General features: G+C 36.2%; 1 protein-coding gene across 1 annotated transcript in view; it reads right to left on the reverse strand.

Moving 5' to 3' along the window:
- The window catches only part of Nmdar1 (glutamate ionotropic receptor NMDA type subunit 1), a 1,366,481-nt gene that overhangs the window by 1,336,854 nt on the left and 9,139 nt on the right, over nucleotides 1–20,488 (reverse strand). Inside the window, exon 2 of the mRNA XM_089592421.1 lies at nucleotides 12,052–12,229. Within this exon, the coding sequence (XP_089448547.1) occupies nucleotides 12,052–12,219 (168 nt within the window). The 5' untranslated portion in view covers nucleotides 12,220–12,229. The remainder of the gene's footprint in view (nucleotides 1–12,051; nucleotides 12,230–20,488) is intronic.

Genomic DNA, 20,488 nt, shown 5'->3' on the forward strand with positions numbered 1-20,488 from the left:
TAGGAGGCTCAAGGTATTTCCTAACCTTCCTGGACGACCAGAGTCGAAAAGCCTTCGTGTACTACTTACAAACAAAAAATTAAGTGGCCAACTCGATTAGGCACTTTTTTAATTTTATGGACGTGCAGTACGGTCGGGGAATTAAACGCCTAAGATCAGATAACGGAGGCGAATATATTAACGCCGAGGTTAATCACATCATACAAGAAAAGGAGACTAAACGAGAAACATCAATTGCTTACAATTCCCAGCAGAATGGAGGGCAGAGAGATTGAACCAGACCCTGATGGATGAGGCCCGCTGCATGCTTGTTCAAGCTGGACTGGGTCATGAGTTTTGGGCAGAACGTATAGCAACAGCTCTCTGTCTCTACAATCGCTCACCAAAGGTACATTCAGGGAGGAGGACACCAGAAGAAGTTTGGCACGGTCGCAAGCCTGACTTGTCAAGCCTCAAAACGTTCGGCTGTAGAGCACTGAGCCTCATTCCCCGACACATGAGGACCAAAATGGATTCAAGAGCCTTGGAATGTATCTTTGTAGGTTATGCCCCTTTCCAGAAAGGCTACAAACTATGGGACCCTATGAAGAAAATATTCTTCACAGCACGTGACGTAACATTCTTTGAGGACCAGTTCCCTGCTGCAACCAAATCACAAGTTTTTATACCATTCCCGATATTGGAAGCGCCTAAACAGTCAACTATTGTGCCAATAGATGAAGTCCTCGCTGACAGCCAACTAGCAGACCCCAACTCCTTGGACGAGGAGATAGGGGGCAAAATCAGACAATCTGATAGACCTAAACGCAGATCAAAACACCTGGACGACTACCAAACCTACTCAGCGATAGTCAAGCCGAATGAGTCAACCTCTTACCGAGATGCAGTAGATTGTCCTGAGAGAAGTCAGTGGATTACTGCAATCAAAGAGGAGATGAAATGCATACACACTAATAACACGTGAGAATTGTGTGATCCACCACCAGGTAGAAACGTTGTTGGTTGCAAGTGGGTGTGCAAAAAGAAGAGAAACATAGATGAAAGCACCAAATACAAAGCCCAACTCGTCGCGAAAGGTTATAGTCAAGTGGAAAATTTGGATTTCGACGATACTTATTCACCTGTGGTAAGGTTCTCAACCTTAAGGCTTTTGTTTGCTCACGCAGCTGAACATCACCTTGATGTCCATCACTTCGATGTCAAGACTGCTTTTCTCTATGGTGATCTAAAGGAAGACATATATATGTAACAAGCAAATGGTTTTGTTGCCAAGGACGCTCCTCACAAAGTTTACAAGCTGAAGAAAGCCATATATGGCTTGAAGCAGGGGAGTCGAGCCTGGAATACAAAGCTGCATTCACAACTCACTAAGATTGAGTTAAAACAGTCTTGGATATGATGCGTGTGTGTACCAATATATTTAAAAGGAGGTTATATTCATTATAACAGTGTTTATGGACGATCTAGTTGTATTATCTAATGATAAAAGTAACACTGACCTTTTTGGAAATAATTTACAAAAGGTAATTTCCCTGAAGGACCTCGGACCATTACAAAAATGTTTAGGAATAAAAGTGATACGTTATCGCGAAAAAAGAACTCTAAAAATTGATCAGAAAGAGTTTGTTGATGAATTGCTAAGGGTGTTTGGTATGCAAGATAGCAAAATAGTTTCAACGCCTATGGCTGTCGGAACTACGCTAGAAGAGGTGCCGTCACCGACTTCAACCATCGAAGTTAACCAGCTGAAAAAGATCCCTTACAGAAAAGCTGTAGGCTGCCTACTATTATTGTCACAAGGCACGAGGCCAGATATCGCACAAGCTTTTAGCGTAGTGAGCAGATACAACGACAGCTACGGAGAACAGCATTGGTCAGCCATCAAAAGAATTTTTCGCTACATACAAGGGACGAAGGGCTATGGGCTGACGTATCAATGAGACCAAAACAATCAGCTAGTCGGCTACTGTGATGCCAGCTGGGGTTCTGATCAAACAGACCCAAGATCGAGGACCAGCTATGTTTTTCTGTTGCATGGCGGTGCGATATCCTGGAACAGCCGTAAACAGCAACTGTAGCTCTTTCCACCACCGAAGCCAAGTACTTAGCGCTCAGTAGCGCTGCAACAGAAGCAATCTGGCTTCGAGGTCTACTAATGGAACTAAGGATTCAAGAGATGGGACCAGTAACTGTGATTTGTGACAATAAGGGGGCGATTGACTTAAGTAAGAACGCCAAGTTCAGCCCAAGAACGAAGCACATCAACATCAGGTACCATTTTATCAAACAGCGGATTGAAGATCAAGAACTGGAAGTAAAGATTATTTTCTCTGAAGAGATGCTGGCAGACGTGTTGACCAAACCTAGCCCACTGCCAAAGTTCATAGAAACTTTCAATCAATTGGCTTATACGTTTAAATGATTCCTTATTTCCTATTACTAAGTACTTAGCTACACATTTCCTTTTATTTACCTTTACACTTCATTTTTTATATATATATAAATGTACATGTCTATATCTATGTATACATATAATTAAGGGGGCATGATGGTAACAATCCTATATATATGTATGTATGTACGTTTGCAGTGAGCGCTTGTACCTGCACGTGCTCTACATCTGTAAGTAGTCAGTCAGTCCGGTCTGAGCCTCTGCACCATGTTGTTACTGCAGTACAAGGCTCTCTTAAAGGATGTCTAATAAACCCCATGTAGCTACGCAATAAGTACTTAAACCTGGCATTTTACTTATTGCACCTTACTCCTAGCTCCTCTAATTAATCAACACAAACTTCTATAAGTTAAGGGCGGAACTTGTAGATTTGTTCTACAAACAAATAATTTTAATTTTTGTTCGTCAGGAAACAGCCACTGGCACAAATGTCTTATTTGCTTTTATTTGTAGAATGCTTTTCTTTAAAATCGTTGACTCGGAGTTGTGGTGTTAGATTTCACCGAGCGATATGTATGGAGTGGTGTATGCTGAGCTGGCGTTGATTTATTGTTAGAGTTTCTGTCTTTTGTCATACAGTAGTAGCGTATCTTATTCGTCTTTTTATCTCACGTTCTTGTAAAGGTCCTTGTCATACGTTGTCTATTCAATTTTTCCTCAATATTTAACTTACTAACCAAGTAAGAACTATATTAGTACCTTATGTCTGTCAATTAGCATTTTGAACCTTGAAATATTTTATATAATTTATTAATTCGAATAATTTTGAATTAAGAAAGTAAACTTAATCAACAACCAAGTTATGTCTTATCTGATGATTTAATAAATTTAGAAAAGCCAGAAATAGTTAATTTTACAAATAGTATCAATAATAAAGTTTCAGATTCGTATTTACACTGTTATACAATTTATAGTTTCCTTAACTCAACTTACTTCTATGATCGTTGGTTAGCCGCTGCTTGCGTGCACGCAGTCGCAAGATCTTACAAGGTTGACCACAACGATGTTATTAATCCTACACGAGAGCACTCGCAGCGATGACAATAATTAGGCTATTGCTTTTAACGTCAGAACTGGTTTCAAAAGAAGTAAGTAACATGTCATGTGGTTGCAGCAGCAGGTATACCACTTGATGTTTGAGATCACTGAGCTTGTGCTTTTTATGATTCAAAAACGAAACGTTGTGTTTTGAAGTAATAAATATTAATCATACGACGTGTTATGTCACACCATGTATTGACGGCTGTTTTTTCCTTTTTTCTGGCCTCTACTATTGCAAGTCTGAATATCGGGTAGCTTTCATTGCCAGTTCTGTAATTTATATCCTCTGTCTCACAGTAAAAACACTGAGATGATGTCTTACTCTCTTTTCTCTGATGATAACAGATTCCACACTGGAAAAAGAAATTTGTTCTATGAACTTCACTGCATGCTGACAAGAGAGGACCGTACCCTAGAGATCAAAAACATCTATTCAAGGTCAGTCTTTTCTTACAATTCTCCAACTTTTGTTTTGTACCTGTGTTTCAGCCATTTTGTCAAGTGTTACTAATGACATTCTTTGTTCTACAGAGTGGGCTCTTAGAAGTTTGACTTTTAAATCTTGATAACAGTTTCTTATGACTTTAATTAAGTGTTTATTCTTATTTAATATTTTAACAACACTGTCTAAATCAGGGATTTCAAGCGTGGTTTTCCACGCTGTGGTGACTACCTTTCTCTGGACAGTTACTGTCTTTGCTACATTGCAGGAAAATTCTTCTGAATTTTTAATTTGATTGTCTTCTAAGAAAAAAACCTTTTTTTTTGGTTGTGACGACATTCTCAATGACAGCTACTATTTTATTATGGTTCAAGTCAGCTTTTAATGACTTAAGTACCCTGGCAACTTTTTTTTCTTTTCCAAACTTTACCAGGACGTTTGTCGTCACATCGGTACTTTTTTTTAGCCAGTTCTGTTTCTGGGTATGGTTTTTCTTGTTTGTTAATGCAGGTTTCCTTCTTTTTTTAAATGACAAATTTAAAAGCTTTCTTCGGACTATAAGGAGGACTTCTGTTTTTTTCTGCTGGTTCTACTTTTTTAAGAGCACAGTTCCAAGTATTTTCATCAATTTACTGACCAAACTTGTCTTTTTTTTTCTCTTTACTACAATGAGTTAAACGTTTCCTTTTAGTATCTGATGTGCTTATGTTCATGTCAAAGACCTTATGTTTTAAGCAATCTGCTGTTATAAGGTGGTTTCAGGCAGCCTTAAGGCCATCCTTAATAACAATGGCCGTATTACTAAACCACTGGTTAATGGCCTACAGCATCTTTGCTGTCTTCTTCTAAGCTAATTCAACATTATCGATCTCTAGCGATCTTTTTTCTTTAAGCTTACTTCGAATTTGAATTAGTCAACTTCGTATTGAGTCTAGTTGCTAAAGACAATGACATTGCTAGTGTCAACTGTGTTGCTGCCTTACCTTGTAAGACTCAGTCTTCATCCTCTATCTGTGAATGTACTTGGAATGTTTTATAGTCCCTGTCAACTATTGGTAGCGTTTTTGTGCTCCTCCCCTCTCCTAGAATCCAGTGGACCTAACGTAGCTACCCAAGCTTCCACCAGATCAGAACTGCTAGCATATTTAATTAAAGAGGTTACTACTTGGGGCGATTGTTTAGCTTGTACGTTCTTTATTATAGTATCTTTTTTGTTCCGTACTGATCAGTGAAGGATACCACTATAATTCTTACTAAAATAAAAATTTAAAAAGCATTTGAACCATTGCCACCGCCTCCTGTTTAACCAAAGAAGGGCGCTACTTGCTCAGGTCGGCCAGAAGTTGCTACTCTCTCTTAATCTTACCAGCAGAAGCTGCCCTGGCATTGTGTACAAAGTGTAAGAGTGGTGCTCGTTTGTAGCAAATGTTTGTGTAGGCATGCCACAAGCGCCCTAGATAGACGAGAAACGGGCATACAATATCCATGACCGAATCAGAAAAAACACCAAAACGGGCTGGCGTAAACAATGTACCAACAAGTGCCACCATGCAGCCTCTTCAGTGGTAGTCAGCCTAGATTAGTTAGCCCATTATGTTTTTCTTGCTTACAAGGCGTGCAGCCATATCAGATGTAGTTATCCGGCATCACCCAAGATTCATCGTCCAGCTTTAACTGCTGCCAACGCCCCCATGGCAGCCAGAGACGGATCCTGCCATTTGCCACCTAAAAAAATTCACTATTATGCCTGTGTTGGTTTAGTGTAGATGTAATGCCTGTATCTGAGGAAAATGTTATAACCGTTGCTTGCTCGTGTCTACGATAGGTGGCTAGTTTTTGTGGGCCCACCTCAAGCATTAGGTCCACACTCCTAGTGGAAACAGAAAGCAAAGAGCATAAAGCATTAAAAGCATTTGCTCTCGTTTCTACATCGATGAAAGCAAAGAGCTGAAGGTGAAGCTTATGACCTCACAAACACAAATACAAAAGCTAACACCACCTGCATGCCTCACCTCCCATCAAAACTGAGGAGTGCCCCTCAGAACCAATGAATGCCCTTACGTGCCATCTGGAAAGCACCTGGTATAGAAAAACCAGTCAAAAACCCTGCTGGGAGAAGTTTTTTTGGTGGAGGGAGGTAATATGCTTTGATGCACATCACAAGGACAGCGGTAGAGTGAGACTCAGTGGATTTTTATTATTAGGCTACTAATACCCACTTAATCCACACCTATGTTGTATGGCTTTAATTCCATCTCAAAACAGCGTTATCATTACTTCAGGGTAGAGCCACCAGGGAGATTATCATAACTCGCTGCATTAGCAAGCAAGCTTACCACCAGTAAGTTGCTAGAGGTTCTAATCCTCTCGAGTCCTGGATAGGACTCCGGGTCCCTGAGGATCAGTAGCTGTTTTTTATTTTTTTATCTTATCTAGCGCTATTTTAAACACGGGGCAGTTTCCGCTGCTGGCTTCGTGCTTGTTTGCCACCGTTAGTCAGAGAAAAGATCTTGCAAGGTTGAGGCATTTTTTTTTCAATGATTCGAGCTTTCGTAATTGAAGTATAGCTTAGACCTATTACTTTTTTAACATTTTTCTGAAATATGTCCATACTCCAAGCATCTGTAACACCTTGTTAATGCTATTATACTCTTTTATGGATTTGACAGCTTACGAAACTGACTTTTAGTCTACCTACATTTTCTGCTTATCTTACTATAGCTTTGTCCACCATAATAAGCACTATTCTCAGTTTTCTAGTATTAGATTTTTGGAGTACTTCTTTGAGCTTGATCCTTTTTTATCTAAAACTCTTTCAAAAAGCTTCTTTCACCTTTTTTTCTCTAGCAATAGCATGCAGATCTCGAACTTCTAGTGTCTCTTTTCTGGTGATTATTACTACCACACATCATCCTGCAACCAACTTTTCTACGTGTTATGAGAACACAGTTGCATCCTTTACACGTTTTGCTCTAATAAGCATGTCGTCATTTTTTGTTGTGACAATGCTTTGTACAGCAGCATCAACGTGATCCAGGTAAAAATTTACCTTCACAGTTTTTAGCACATTATCAAAGTTATGCCATTAGGCTACCTTTACCAATTCTTGTTATTGATTCTATTCTATTATTCTGGCCTCTCTTGCTTTTCAGGAGGAGGTTTGCAACTTGTCCTTCTCCTGGTTTTTTGCCTTAGAAAATGCTGCTTTTTTCCATTTCTTAGGGCTGTCTTAGGAACTTTTATCTTTTTTCACGCGTTCTTTTTTCTTTAAGACGGTGTTCCAACTGTTCCCTTCAACAAGCTATCGAAAATGATCCCTCCTGTGCTCTCTATACTGCTTACAGCCATGCAGTAAGAATTTGCGTTAAACTGTCCAAGGCCTTAGAGAAGCTAAGTAAGGTAGTGTTTTACATCACTGTGACCGCGACACAGCTATAGACCTAAAATCAGATTGAAGTGGTGAGTTTAGCTGCCAACATAAGCCTCATCCCATGCCTGCTATCAGCATCGCAAGCTATCCTCCCTACGATTGTCATCTGGATCAGTCCCACCTGCCAGAAAATTCGCCCTGTGCTCCTAAGCTAAAAAGACAGTAGGCACAGTGCTCACAACCACCATCACTGCAGCCAATAATTCTGTGCGGTATGCACAGGTGACTTGCGAGGCTCCAACTCACTGCAATGATGTTCAGCAGTTTCGGGACCATGCCTTTGCTAACGTATTCCAGACCTCGAAGCCACACAACTTATGAAGTTCGTTACCAACGAAAAAATCCTTTTTTTGGACTCTTACAGTCTACCAATATTTAGCATTAGTCACGCAGAGCTTCTGTTACCAGTAAGGACTCCTCTGTGATTATCCTAATGTGTACCCGAAATATAAGTCAAGATTTGGCCAACACTTCAAGATACCTGACCACAAGGCTGTTGCATATTGCCACACTCATGACATTTACATAAAAGTTGACATCAAACTACCACTGCCTGGTGAGGAAAACCATCTTTGTTTTGTGGACAGCTAGCTCAAAGCCGTAGTTCTCAAGGAACTTCAATACCTGACAGGTCCTTCACTGAATCTTTAGCTCAGCATAGGACAGAATCTTACTAGGACGACTAGGGCAATATTGTCTACAAAGCCCGTCTGTTTCACTCCTTCAGGCATACGTAAGCACAGGAGCCTATCGTACACGAGGTTCCAGAGGTTTCGAGATGGATTCGAGCTCTGAGCACCCTGACGTTAATTTTACCCCACGTAGTCCCTCCGTTGTCTTGTACCAAATCCTATGGTCTTGGAAACAGTTGTCCAGGACTCTTCTCAAGTAAGTTGATACCTTCTATTTACATAGTGCTCTTCGTATGTTGGATCATCTTGTCAAGTTAAAAGCATTCCTAATGTCTACGTTGATCAGGATGTAAGCATTACTTGTCTTATAAGAAGCCTATCATGCCATTTTTACATACTCTAAAACTCTTTGTCAGCGCATGGCAAGTTGATCTGCCAACCCTAAGATTGTGCTACTTGTCGGCTAGATTTCCCACCACACATAAACGCGTCCAATCCATCTTCCCTTGTACTTTGCCCAAGTCGTTCAACAAACGCAGGGGCTGGAATAATGCTGGGATCACAGGTGAACACTTTCCCTTGACTAGAAGAAAAAAGTGTTGGATCTTTTACGGCTCGCCGAATTTTCCTATTTTTAAACAAGCAATAAACACATCCAGCAGAACAAATGGCTTCTTCACTGCCAAGATCCTAAACTTCATTGAATATTTCATGTAGAACTAGGGCCTCTTTTACTAGCAGCACTAACAGAATTGCCGATTTCTCCATGCTCCTCTTCCAAATGAACTAGAAAAAGAGCCCGATAATTTCCTGCATAAACGGTGGCTCCATAAGCCTCACTGGTCCCGAGTCACTCAGTTTTTGCGAATGCTATTCTTCCTATTGAGGGAGTACCAAACGTTCAAACGTTTAAAAAATACTCAAAGTAGAAAAAGGTAATTGTCTTGAGCTGTACAGGTCCCTCAGGCCTGGTGCTTGCCCCAATGACAAGCGCTACCAGGTACGAAAACTGACATCGAATCTGTCATATGAAACTATGTGAAAATTTTATTGATCAACCTGTGCTCCCTCTCCTCAGCTTCCATAACATTAAATGCAGTGCTGTTATATGAGTTACTTAGTACAGTCTCATTATTTATGAGCTATACACACATCATTTGAAGATACGCATATACAAGTACTGCTTTTTGTAAGATGTGAGCATAGCCGTCAACATTTTCTCGATGATCTTAGTTGCTCACAAACTACAATGAAGAGTAGTCACTGTGTCTCGCTTATATCACTAATCCGATGATAAAAAATCCGATAATACAATAAAATAATAATAACTTTTTCTTTTTTTTTACCGGGTTAACGCAACAGCTCTTAGGCCGAGTCACCAGGGCCATCCACTCACCACCTATGTATGGAGGTATATCACTGCATCCATTTTCCAATCCTTTTTACTGATGTTGTACCAAATCCAAGGGCACAGGGCGGAGTATCTCCGGTGAAACACCTTGCCAGTTAAGCTGACACTCTCTATACCAATGGTGCATTGGGTCCACTCGCCAGAGTGTAGCCTTTTTCCAGAGATGACTCCGTATTTCAGGACGTCCACTCTTTGCCAGCTAAGCCAGCGCTCTCTGGCGGAGCATTGGACACAGGCTAATTAGCATCCCCAGAGAAGCCCCATGTTTCAGGGACCACTCCTCGCCGGTAAGGCTGGTGATCCCTGCCTGGTACATCAGATCCGCTAACCCGTACCGATAGCTCTAACACTGTTTCGCATTCACTTAGGCCTAAAGAGCTGTGGGGCAAAAAAAACCCTGTAATTACTCTGAAGGAAAATTCCACGGAAAAACCCACCTCGAAACAGCCGGGGTTACATAGGAACTGTTCCCGATGAAAACAGTTTTTGAAAAAATCTGCATTTACCAGGAATCGAACCCACGACCCCTAGAACAGCGTTGTATCCACAACAAGCACGCTTTTCACTGAGCCAACGTCGCTCTTAAATAATAACAACTTACACTTTTTGTATTCACTCCAGCTTAAGAAAAGACTGTTTATGTATTCGTAACGTTAAGACCAATAGAAATTGTTTTAGAGCCCACAGGATATAATTCAACTGTTTACATTATTAACAAATAATTTTGCAATAAAAAAATCACTCAAAAGTTCCAAAAAAAAAAAAATTATAAATAAAATCGGGGGTTCCAATTTAAAAGATAATGAATTTAAAATTCATGAGAAATGCTTATTTTACTGGCAAGAAGCCTCACAACATTATATCGTTAGTAGAAATAAACAAAATAATAAAAATATAATAAGTGTGTGCCCGTCTATGATGAACATACATAAATAAATTTAAATGGAAATAAAACAAAAAGGGGGAGAAAGAATGACCAGGATGGTATACGTTGAAGATAGTTGTAGTGCTCTTTTTCAACGTCTCCTGACGTTACGCCAAAAACGTTGATGTCCAAAGCATTATAGGCGAATGATATTTCCAGCAGATGTGGGTGCCCAATTTTTTTGAGGTTGTTTTCCCTCACTTGCTGTTGTATGTAGCAAAAAGTGCTTTGAGAGTACTAGTAGGTAGAAAGAATGGCGACGATGATCTTAAGCATTGAAACTGGTCATGCTTTGTCCAGACGTCTCCTGGTATTACTCCAGGAACGTTGGCCTTCAAGATGCTTTTTTTTTCATGACACTTCGTCATCTTGACGATCCAAGGTAGAAATTGGCGTAAGTTAGTAGCTTATTACAGACTGTCAGAGTGTTGTTGCTAGCTGGGATACCCAGCTTTACAACTGATAAGTCTGTTCTTGACGTACCGCCAGTAAACGGCCATGGTGATCGATATTCTGCTTGGGAATGTTATCACTAGACTCACTAACATTGATAGCAGGTAGTTTCAATTTGATCTCAACGCTAGTGAGTCCTACTGGCTTAAAATACAAAGCTAACATTTTATTGCAAAACTTTTAGCTAATTTATTGATATTGTGATAAATTTTTAAGAGATAAAATCGTACGAAATCTATCAAGGACGTGTCAAGAATCAGTATGCAAAATTTTACAAAAATCGGTTAAGCAGTGTTTACATAAGCGATTACAACATTTCTAAGAATCTTTCTTTATCTATTAGTAAGGTGATCACAGAAAAAGCTTGTAAATAAACCTTTATGAAATAAATTTAATCAACGAAGGTAAATTAATTTTTTTAACTAATTAGATATGGTCAACTGAAATTAGCGATTTTAAATGTAGTTAGTTACTAAATACTTTGAAAATAGCTCTACTCATGTTAAGTAAACCTTAGTTAGATTTAATTCTAGTTCTTCACATGAAGCACTAAATTATAATTATCTTCCTGAAGTGCAATGGAGGAAAATCTTCTTGCACTTACGAATTAACGCTTTTAGATTTCTAAATTTTATATAACCAACTTAAGTTTAATAGTAAGCTCGTTCATCAATTTCAAACTGCAAGAAAGATGCAATTCTTTAAGAGTTTTATTTATCATCAGTTGTGTCAAGTATCTTTTAAGGAAGCATTAGACTTAAGTAATAGTCTCAAGCAGTGTAAGAAACGTTCAGGTAATAGTTATCTGAAAAGTTGTCTTTAGCGAAAAGAAGAGTATTATATGTAATAAAACTTAATTTTTGGCTTTAAACGTTATAACAACCCTTATAATTATCTATGCTAGAAGTACGGTAGCGTGGATAAAGAAATACTGTTTTTGCGATTACGTATAAAAGACATATCTAATAAATGTGCGCAAGTATGGCTTAATTGACAAGTACAGGTTGTGTTGTAGAAAATTGTTAAAATATAGTAAACACTGAGGAAATATTGAAAAACGATACCACTTAATCTTTTTTATAGAAAAGTGACAAAAGAATGAAAATTAACTAAATACAACAGTATTTTGTACATGGTATGTTTTATCATCAAGATTATCCCATGTACGGTACAAATTTTTAAATGAATGACAAACGCAAGAATATTTGAAATTTTAATTTTATTTTTTCTTAAAAAGTAATGTTGTATCAGAACAAAGAACTTACATCAATCGTTTCATTAAAGAATAATTCATTATGTTTGTCAGAAAGCATTCCTCCAATATTAAAGAATCTGGGATTGTTTATGGTTAGAGGAAGTCGTCCAAAGCTGATTCTACATATCAGCATGAATATCAATAACATCAACAGTAGTTTAGCGTTAACACGGTTCATGATGGTTCAACTGTAACACAAAGATAGTTTTAAAGATAAATTAATAAGCGTACATTGTTAGTACACTCACAATTTTTGCAATTAAATGTACGTAAATTGTCAACAATATCAAATAATTCTTGCAATAAGCTAAGATTTTTATAAGAGTTCATAAATACTACAAACTCTTTAACTCACTATATTGTCATTGTCAAATAAACAAAGTTGCTCACATAAAAAAATGACTTGAACTGAGTATTAATTATTATTAATAAAACTCACTAAGAGTAACAAATTTATGCATACATTCAATTTTTTTTTATGTGAAAGGTAAAGTTAAAAGTAAGCCCTTGATGAGATTGTACACAAGTGCAGTACAATAATCATTGTTTAAAACTTTATACTTCAACTTTCATTTAAACAGGATTGCAAATACGTCATGATAATGGTACTTTCAGCATGTTTGCATCCTCTTTAAATTAGTTAGGGAAAATATGGCTAACTTTTAAAATATCGTACACCATGTAAAGTAACTGGATATTTTATTAAAGAAAGTGACGTGTCGTACATGTTAAACAGAACTGATGACTAATGTTGTTTACAGTAACTTATAAAAAGGTGTGACCATTGATGGCAGAAATAGGTTCAATTCCGCAGAAGTTACGATTGGTTTATTATTCTATTAGTTGTATTCTTACTTGATACTCAGAGTAATTTTCTTGTATTTTCAATAATTACGTTTGAAAATAAATTTGTATTTTATATTCGTAATTGAAATTCTGCTCAGAAATAATAAAACTACAATAAAGCCTTGTTATCCTAAAATAAAATAATAACAATACTTAGCTTTGAGTTCCTATAGTAGAAAAGCTATAAAAAAAATTAATACTTCTAGTTTATTTTTGTCACGTCTTAACTGACACATAATTTAAAATTCTTATTAAAACGAGGTTGAACTGCACAAATAATAAAAGTACAAAATTTTTTTATGATTTTTTGCCCTCTACTAATTTACTGTTCTTATCGGTAAAATGTATAAAAGTATACAACATATCAGGACTAAAAAGTTACAACTTTAGAATTGCTCAAACTTGTTTTAAGCTTTTTTTTGAACTTTGCTGTTTTAACCTTATTCTGATATTATAGTTTATGATGCAGATATTCTTTATTTAAAAACCATATAAAACTTAGAAAAAAAACGGTAAAAAAAAGATCGCAAATCAGAAGGTATAGAGATCAGAAAAATAATTTATGATACAGCTGGCTGACATAGAGCACAAAAACAAAAGGGAATATCTGTAAAGCTAACTAACATAAAAATTAAGGTAGAAGTAATATGATACAATCACTATAAATATACGTACAGGTCTAAATTAAGCACAATCAAAAAAATAGCTAGAAACTATAAAAACTTTCACCATGAAAAAAAACATTAGTAATACGCAGTAAGGTAAGTTACATGCAAAATACTTAAGATCTGATTTAGAAGCTATGCAGTAAGATATTCTATTTAACTGTGTAAAATTGAAGGTATTTTTTCTTCGAGAGTCACTAGGACGCACGTGATCCTTATCTTATACGAAGGTTTCCATGCTTCCTCAACCGACTCAAGAACCTCGGCCACAGCCTTGATCGTCACACGTCTCCTTCAGAACTTGTACTAGTTGTCAAGAGGCTGAATTCACTTCTCAAGTAAGTTTGCATCAGCCTCTCATCAGCCTTTTACCGAGGTTGTCGAATATACCCAAGGGACGAAATGATAATGCGACCAGGAGGGGGGTAGAGTTTGCCTTCATCTGAAGAGATGCCCCTTTGGATCATCCAGTGCTCACTAAGCAATACAACGCGCAAGCAAGCATTAAACATATCGTACAAAACATATGGCTTCTCCATGCAGTGCCGGATTGGTAAGCGGAGAGGCCCTAGGCAAATTTTTGGTGGGGGACTATGTAAGGGGAGCAATTTTCAAACTATTTTATTACATACTACTATATTTTAAAAATTAACAAATATTTATTTAAATTGTTAAGCAAAATTGATATACATTTTTTTAACATAATGGCTATGGGGCTTTTGTGAAGCAAAATTAAAAAACTGGGAATTTTGTATTAAATATATTTTAATATTTACTTAAAGATTTACCATATTTACATTTATTAAAAAAGTAGTTTATATTTTTGTTTGAAAATTATGTTTTATTTATAATAATATCTTTCGTGATTTTCTTTCAGTGAATTCTTCTATGATATCATCATAACTTATTGCTTTTAATAAATCAGACTCAATACTCATAAGTGACAGGTTATTAAGTTGATCTTGATTAATGAATGATCGTAAACGACTCTTAATCAGCTTGAGTTTTGAGAAAGATCTTTCTCCAGTGCAATTCGTTGTCATCAAAACAAGATATATTTTTAATATAGTATACACATTAGGAAAAATGTCTATCAATTTTTTTTCAGCAATTAGTTTGAACAATTTAAGTTCATTACTGATTTTGTCTTTACTATTTTCGTCGAAATCATTAATAAAATCTTCAGCAAATTCTTTGAATTGTACTATTTCATTCGCTAAGTTACTATCTAATTCATTTTTATAGAACTCTACTAATTCCATAGCATGCTCTTGGATTTTTTCAGTAGAAAGATTTTGAAGCCTTCTTAAGAAACTGAACTTGTTGTCAACATCTTTATAAGCATCAATTCTTTGATTTAATGATGCAAGTATTTGATCAATAACAGGAATGTAAGACTCAACTCTAAATTGTTCTGAACCACTTAACTGAATGCCTTCAGATCTTCCGTAATCAAGAGGACTTTTTCTGACGTTTTGTTTGCGTACTCTTTTTTGTTTTGACTCATACTCATTATTTTCAGACATTTTTTTTCCCAATTCTTCGTTATTATCGAAATTGTCTCTTGAGGATTCTATAAAAGATTTCAGAGATTTTAAAAGAGCTATGGACGTGTTTAAATCTGTATCACAGCTTTGTAACTTGAGACTAGTCGCTTGAACTCGCTCCAGAATATTATTCCAAAGAAAGATATATATGATAGTTTCTAATCTCGTAAGATATTTATACAATTCTTTCGCTTCAACGTTATCCTGTGAGAGTTCTTGTAAAATAGTCCTGTATGCATCAAAACCCTTAGAAAGCGATCATACTGCTTCAGCCCGAGATTCCCATCTTGTCGTACTTACTCTTTTAGGAATTAGCACTCGATCTTTACCTTTTGAACTTTTTTTTAATTTCTCAGATAAAATATGATAGCGGTCGGAAGAGTCCGTAAAAAAAGTATAAATACTTTCCAAAATATTAAAAAATTTTGTTGCCTCTAAACAACACGTCATAGCAGCTGTACCGATTAAATTCAAAGAATGAGCAAAACAAGGTATCCACCAAGCTAATTGATTTTCACGATTTACCAACGCTTGTAAACCATTATACTGTCCACTCATAACAGATGCGTTGTCGTACGACTGTCCACGACAATTTTGTAAATCTAAATTATGAGAGTTTAAAAATGTCTTGATAGCATCGAACATATTTATAGCTTTGTGGCCCTTATTTTGCAAAAATATTAGGAACATTTCCACTGGTTCGTCGTTTTCAATGTAACGAATAGTTAAACATAATTGGTCAGTATGACCTACGTCTGTTGTTGAATCAACTGAAATCGAAAAGTATTTCGATTTTTTTATACTAGTAGCAATTTCTTTCATTAATTTTTCATTATTAATTTCTATCAATTCGTTACAAATCGTCGAAGACAAATAATTTACTTTTCCTTTCCCGCAGTTGGCAAACTTTTGTAAATGAGCTGATAAAAAATCGTCATATTTAGCTAGTAGTTCAATAATACCTAAAAAGTTTCCGTTATTAGGCATACCTATAACTTCACTTTCTCCTCGAAAAGGAAGATTTCACTCGGCTAAAAAAATAATTACGTCAATAACTCTTTTTAAAACTCGACGCCAATAATTTTTTTCATTTTCTATCTGTTTTTTTAAATCGTCACGTATCAAATCAAAAGAAGAAGCTCTCATTGTAAATGCATAAACTGCGTCTAAATGAGCTTGTGATTTTTCATGCTCATGTAGGTGATGGTGGGCATTTTTCCAATCACAATACCCTTCACGAGTAAACTGTGATTGCGTTAAATTAAAAAGTATGCAGTGGAAACAATATAATTTTCCGGTTACAGGAGAGAAACATAACCATGTCCTTTTAACTAAGTCTCCATTCTTAATATTTCTCTCAAACATTGACGAAGTGCATTTTCTAGAACTATGTATGTCTTTTTGTATAAATGACTTACGATTCAATAAGTCTGAGTTGTTGTATTGAATTTTGGAGCTTCCTTTTTTATCCAATAATCAATCAATTCACTTATATTGTGTTCATGCCACTCAGAGATATATAAATCAAACTTTGATACATCGATTGTAGCGTCGCGGTCGGCTTTAACTATATTCTCATAATTTTGAAGCACTTCAAAGCTATTTGGTGAAACTTTCGATGGTTGTTGACGACTGTTTCTTTCTCTCTTATTTCCACTGAACTCATTGTTCTCACTATCAAACAGATTTGTTTCCTCTTGTTCTTTCTCTGTTCGATCGTTTTCTATCACTTCTAGTTGGACCTTAAAAGTATATTTATAAAGTAATTATAATCAATAATTAAATTGAAAGACTACTAGAGGGTATTGTTCAAATATTTCATTTTTTTCGGAAATTCATGGCAAAACTAGAATATAACAGTTTCAGGAAAACGATCGATGAATGAAAGTCTGAACAGATCAAGCGTGTCAGCGTAACATTTTTTAAGGCAGTCTATCATTCCTATATATTTGTATTTACATTTTATTATACGTACATATTTTCAATATTTTACTAGAAAATTAAATTTGTATTAAAAATTATAAAAACCTTAATTTCACCTGACAATAATGTGATTCGTACTGAAAATTACGCGATTTTGTGGTTAAGATTTTAATGTTCAATTTTCCTGATAAACTTCAGGAAAAAATCAACAAATTACCTAAAACTTTTTTAATTCACATTTAATTTTAAATTTTTTGGCCTCATCTTCCTTTAATAAATTCATGGGGAGTCACCAGGGAAAATGTTGCAAAAACTTCCCCTGGTGACTCCTAATGAATTCATTAAAGGAAGACAATGAGCCCAAAAAATTAAAAACTGGATGTGAATTTTGTACTAAGGATAATATTGTCAGGTTAAATGACAAACGTTACAACTTTTAATATTTTCGAGTAAGGTATTCAAAATATGTGCTATTGTGCTGTATAGGGGTTATGGGTTAAATAAGTTGAGTCACTTGGTAAAAGCTCATCAAGTTTTGTAATAAATAAAAAAAAATCGTTATTGAATTATAATAAATTAAGCTGGACGAGTTGACAATGAAACGACACAATCATTAGGTTGTTCGGAGACCGTTTTGAGGCGAACCCGAACAGCTCGAAACAGCTCCTGCCGCGCAATATCGCGCGTTCTTTAAGTCGCAACTCCAAGCAGTTCTGAGCGATTCCAATTAATTTTAGTCGAGTCAGCTGGTCGTTTTTTTATGTTGAGCTAATAACAGATAGAAACAATACGTCGTTTAGAACAAGCTTTTTCATTATTTTCATTTTATTTTAATTAATTGCAATGAAATGGTAAATGCAAGATTTTGATGAATCGTCTTCGTCTAAAAATTAACTTTAAAATACCCGTGAAAAAAAAAGATAATGATCGGCTGACTCGACTAGATTTAACTGGAATTAAGTTAAATTGCTTGGATTTCCTTGAAGTCGATACAAAAAATGCTTGTTAGTTCACCCTTAAGCAATCCCCCAACACATCTTTTACAAGAACGAAAAATCAGACTGAGCTACGGCTTAAGCTTAGGCCGATGTTTTCATGAAGTAAATTGATTTTTTCAAAAAAGTTAAGACACCTTGTTACAAATTCCCTATATATTTGTTTTTTTTCTTCTATTTACCTCTTTACTGGTGCTTGAAGAATCCACTTGTACTTCATCGAGTTCTATGCTTCTTTCTTGAGTGGAAAAAAAACTTGTCATTTTGGGTGTTCGTGATATGACATCGTCTTGTTTTTGTTTGTTTTTCTTGTTTCTCTTTCAACTTTTCGTGACCAGATTTGTAAATACGCTTTGATTTATGATTGATTGATTTATTACACATGATTCTTCTATATTTAGGCTGAATTTTAATTTGAAACACTTGATTAATAAATATGATATGATGTATCAAACGAAAAAAACTTTTAATGAAAAACTTACGTCTTAGAAAATTAAATATTACGTGCTTTATAAAAGTAATTTATTATTGGCAATTATAATTTCAAGGTGTGGTTTCTACTAGTTGTTGCTGTTGGGGTTGAGTCGCTTACTCATGGTCATATATTTTATTTATTTTATTAAAAAAATTTTTTTCTTTTGTCGTTGGTGGCGGTTGGTGGGGACCTTTTATTGGTGGGGGCCCATAGGCAGTGCCTACTTTGCCTACCCTATAATCCGGCACTGTCTCCATGGCTGTGACCTTAAGGACTTTGAACGGCGCCCTATCTGAACTAGGAATCTTGCCACCTAACGTCTCTGAGACCACTGCTTTGAGTTTATCAAGGGTAAAAAGAGGCACCTATGCTACACTTATTTCCTTCTACCTACTCAGGATGCTCCGAAAAAAGTAACAGACCAGCTTTTCTATGAAAGAAGGCTCCATCGGTACCAGTGGGTCTAAGCCACGCAACTTTTTTAGCTCCAGTAGTTCTGGTAATCCATGCCGCACGTGTCTCAATCTACCTCAGCAATGAGTTTGTGCCAGCATCGGCTCTTGCTTCCCCTTATCGCCCTTGACCACCTTGTTCAAGACATTTTAATGCATATAGATATAGTGATTTTACTCTGAACGCTTCTCTTTACACAGCACCACACAACTCACCAAGTTCGATAGAAATGAACTGACATTCACTCGCTGAGTTGCTCTCTCAAGCCCTTCAGGCCGACACCAGCGCTTACATTCTCGGCATCACGAGTGTCATGACTATTGGTCTCCTGGTTTCTTTTCGTCTTAACGTTGCCTCATTACCACAGTTCAACAAACATTTTTAGTGTTTACATACTAATTTGGTTTTAATTGACAGTGAGTAATTGGACCAAAAATTCTTATTCCGTTCGATAAAGGAGGCTATCTTTTAATTCCACACAGAGCTCAAAGTGTTTCACTATTATGCTTAATTCGTTCCTAAATTACTGTGTATTGAACGTTAAGTTGCAGTCGCAATTTGCTGCGTTATGTGTAAGCTATCACTGTATATAAGTATAGTGAGTAATATCAATTATGTATTATTTATACCCTTGAAGTGTACATTCCTACAGTAGGTTACTACCCTATAATATACATAACAAAAAAAAATTACACATATACGTATGTTTCGCACGGGGGCTTAAACCACTACATTTTTGTGTAAAATTACTATATCTATATGCATTTAAATGTCTTGAACAAGGTGGTCACCCACCACACTATACCTAATTTACTGTATCCTATAATAACCAATCATGTTTTTGATCCCCTTTTCTGTACAACTAATGCAATTGTATTAAATAGTCAAACCATCTTGTTTTCTGACCATGATTACGGTACAGTACTTTGAAGGAGCATCTAAAAAAATTTGATATTTTCAAAAAGATATTTTAAATAAAATAGAAAATTTTATGCTTGTAAAAAGACTCATGGATATAAATAAGAAGGGTTGTATGAACTTAGCCTAGGAATATATTTCTTGTTCTACTTTAACTTTCTAACTTGGAGATTTTCTGTTTTCGACAAGTGACGCAATGTATGTAGCACTGTATTGAGGATGTAATTGATAATCAGTGCTTATCTTCGAGAGCGTAGAGTCGAGCGTCAGTGTACTCATATATTTGCATCAAACCCTTGAATGTTATGAACTGCAACACCACCCTTACCAATGTTGTCTCCGTCTTTTTTGTTTTGCATGGTGGTGGTGGTTTAGTATGTGGAAATAAGTATAGGTCCTCATCTTTTTCTGTTGCATTAGCTTCGTGTGGTGGTACATAAATCTTCTTGAGAGTCACATCACAGTTTTCGTAAGCGTTGGTGAAATAAACTATGTGTTGAGGTAGATGTAACATGCTTATCTTACTGAAGCCATACTGCTGAATATAAGCATTCTCAAGTATGCTATCATGGACTCTGAGTTGTTGATCTAATCTTCAGAATGCAGTATGATGTATCTTGAGCTA

This window comes from Copidosoma floridanum, unplaced genomic scaffold, assembly GCF_036245765.1.
Source record: "Copidosoma floridanum isolate Cflo_tuat_1 unplaced genomic scaffold, Cflo_Japanese_pri ptg000017l, whole genome shotgun sequence".
NCBI lineage: Eukaryota > Metazoa > Arthropoda > Insecta > Hymenoptera > Encyrtidae > Copidosoma > Copidosoma floridanum.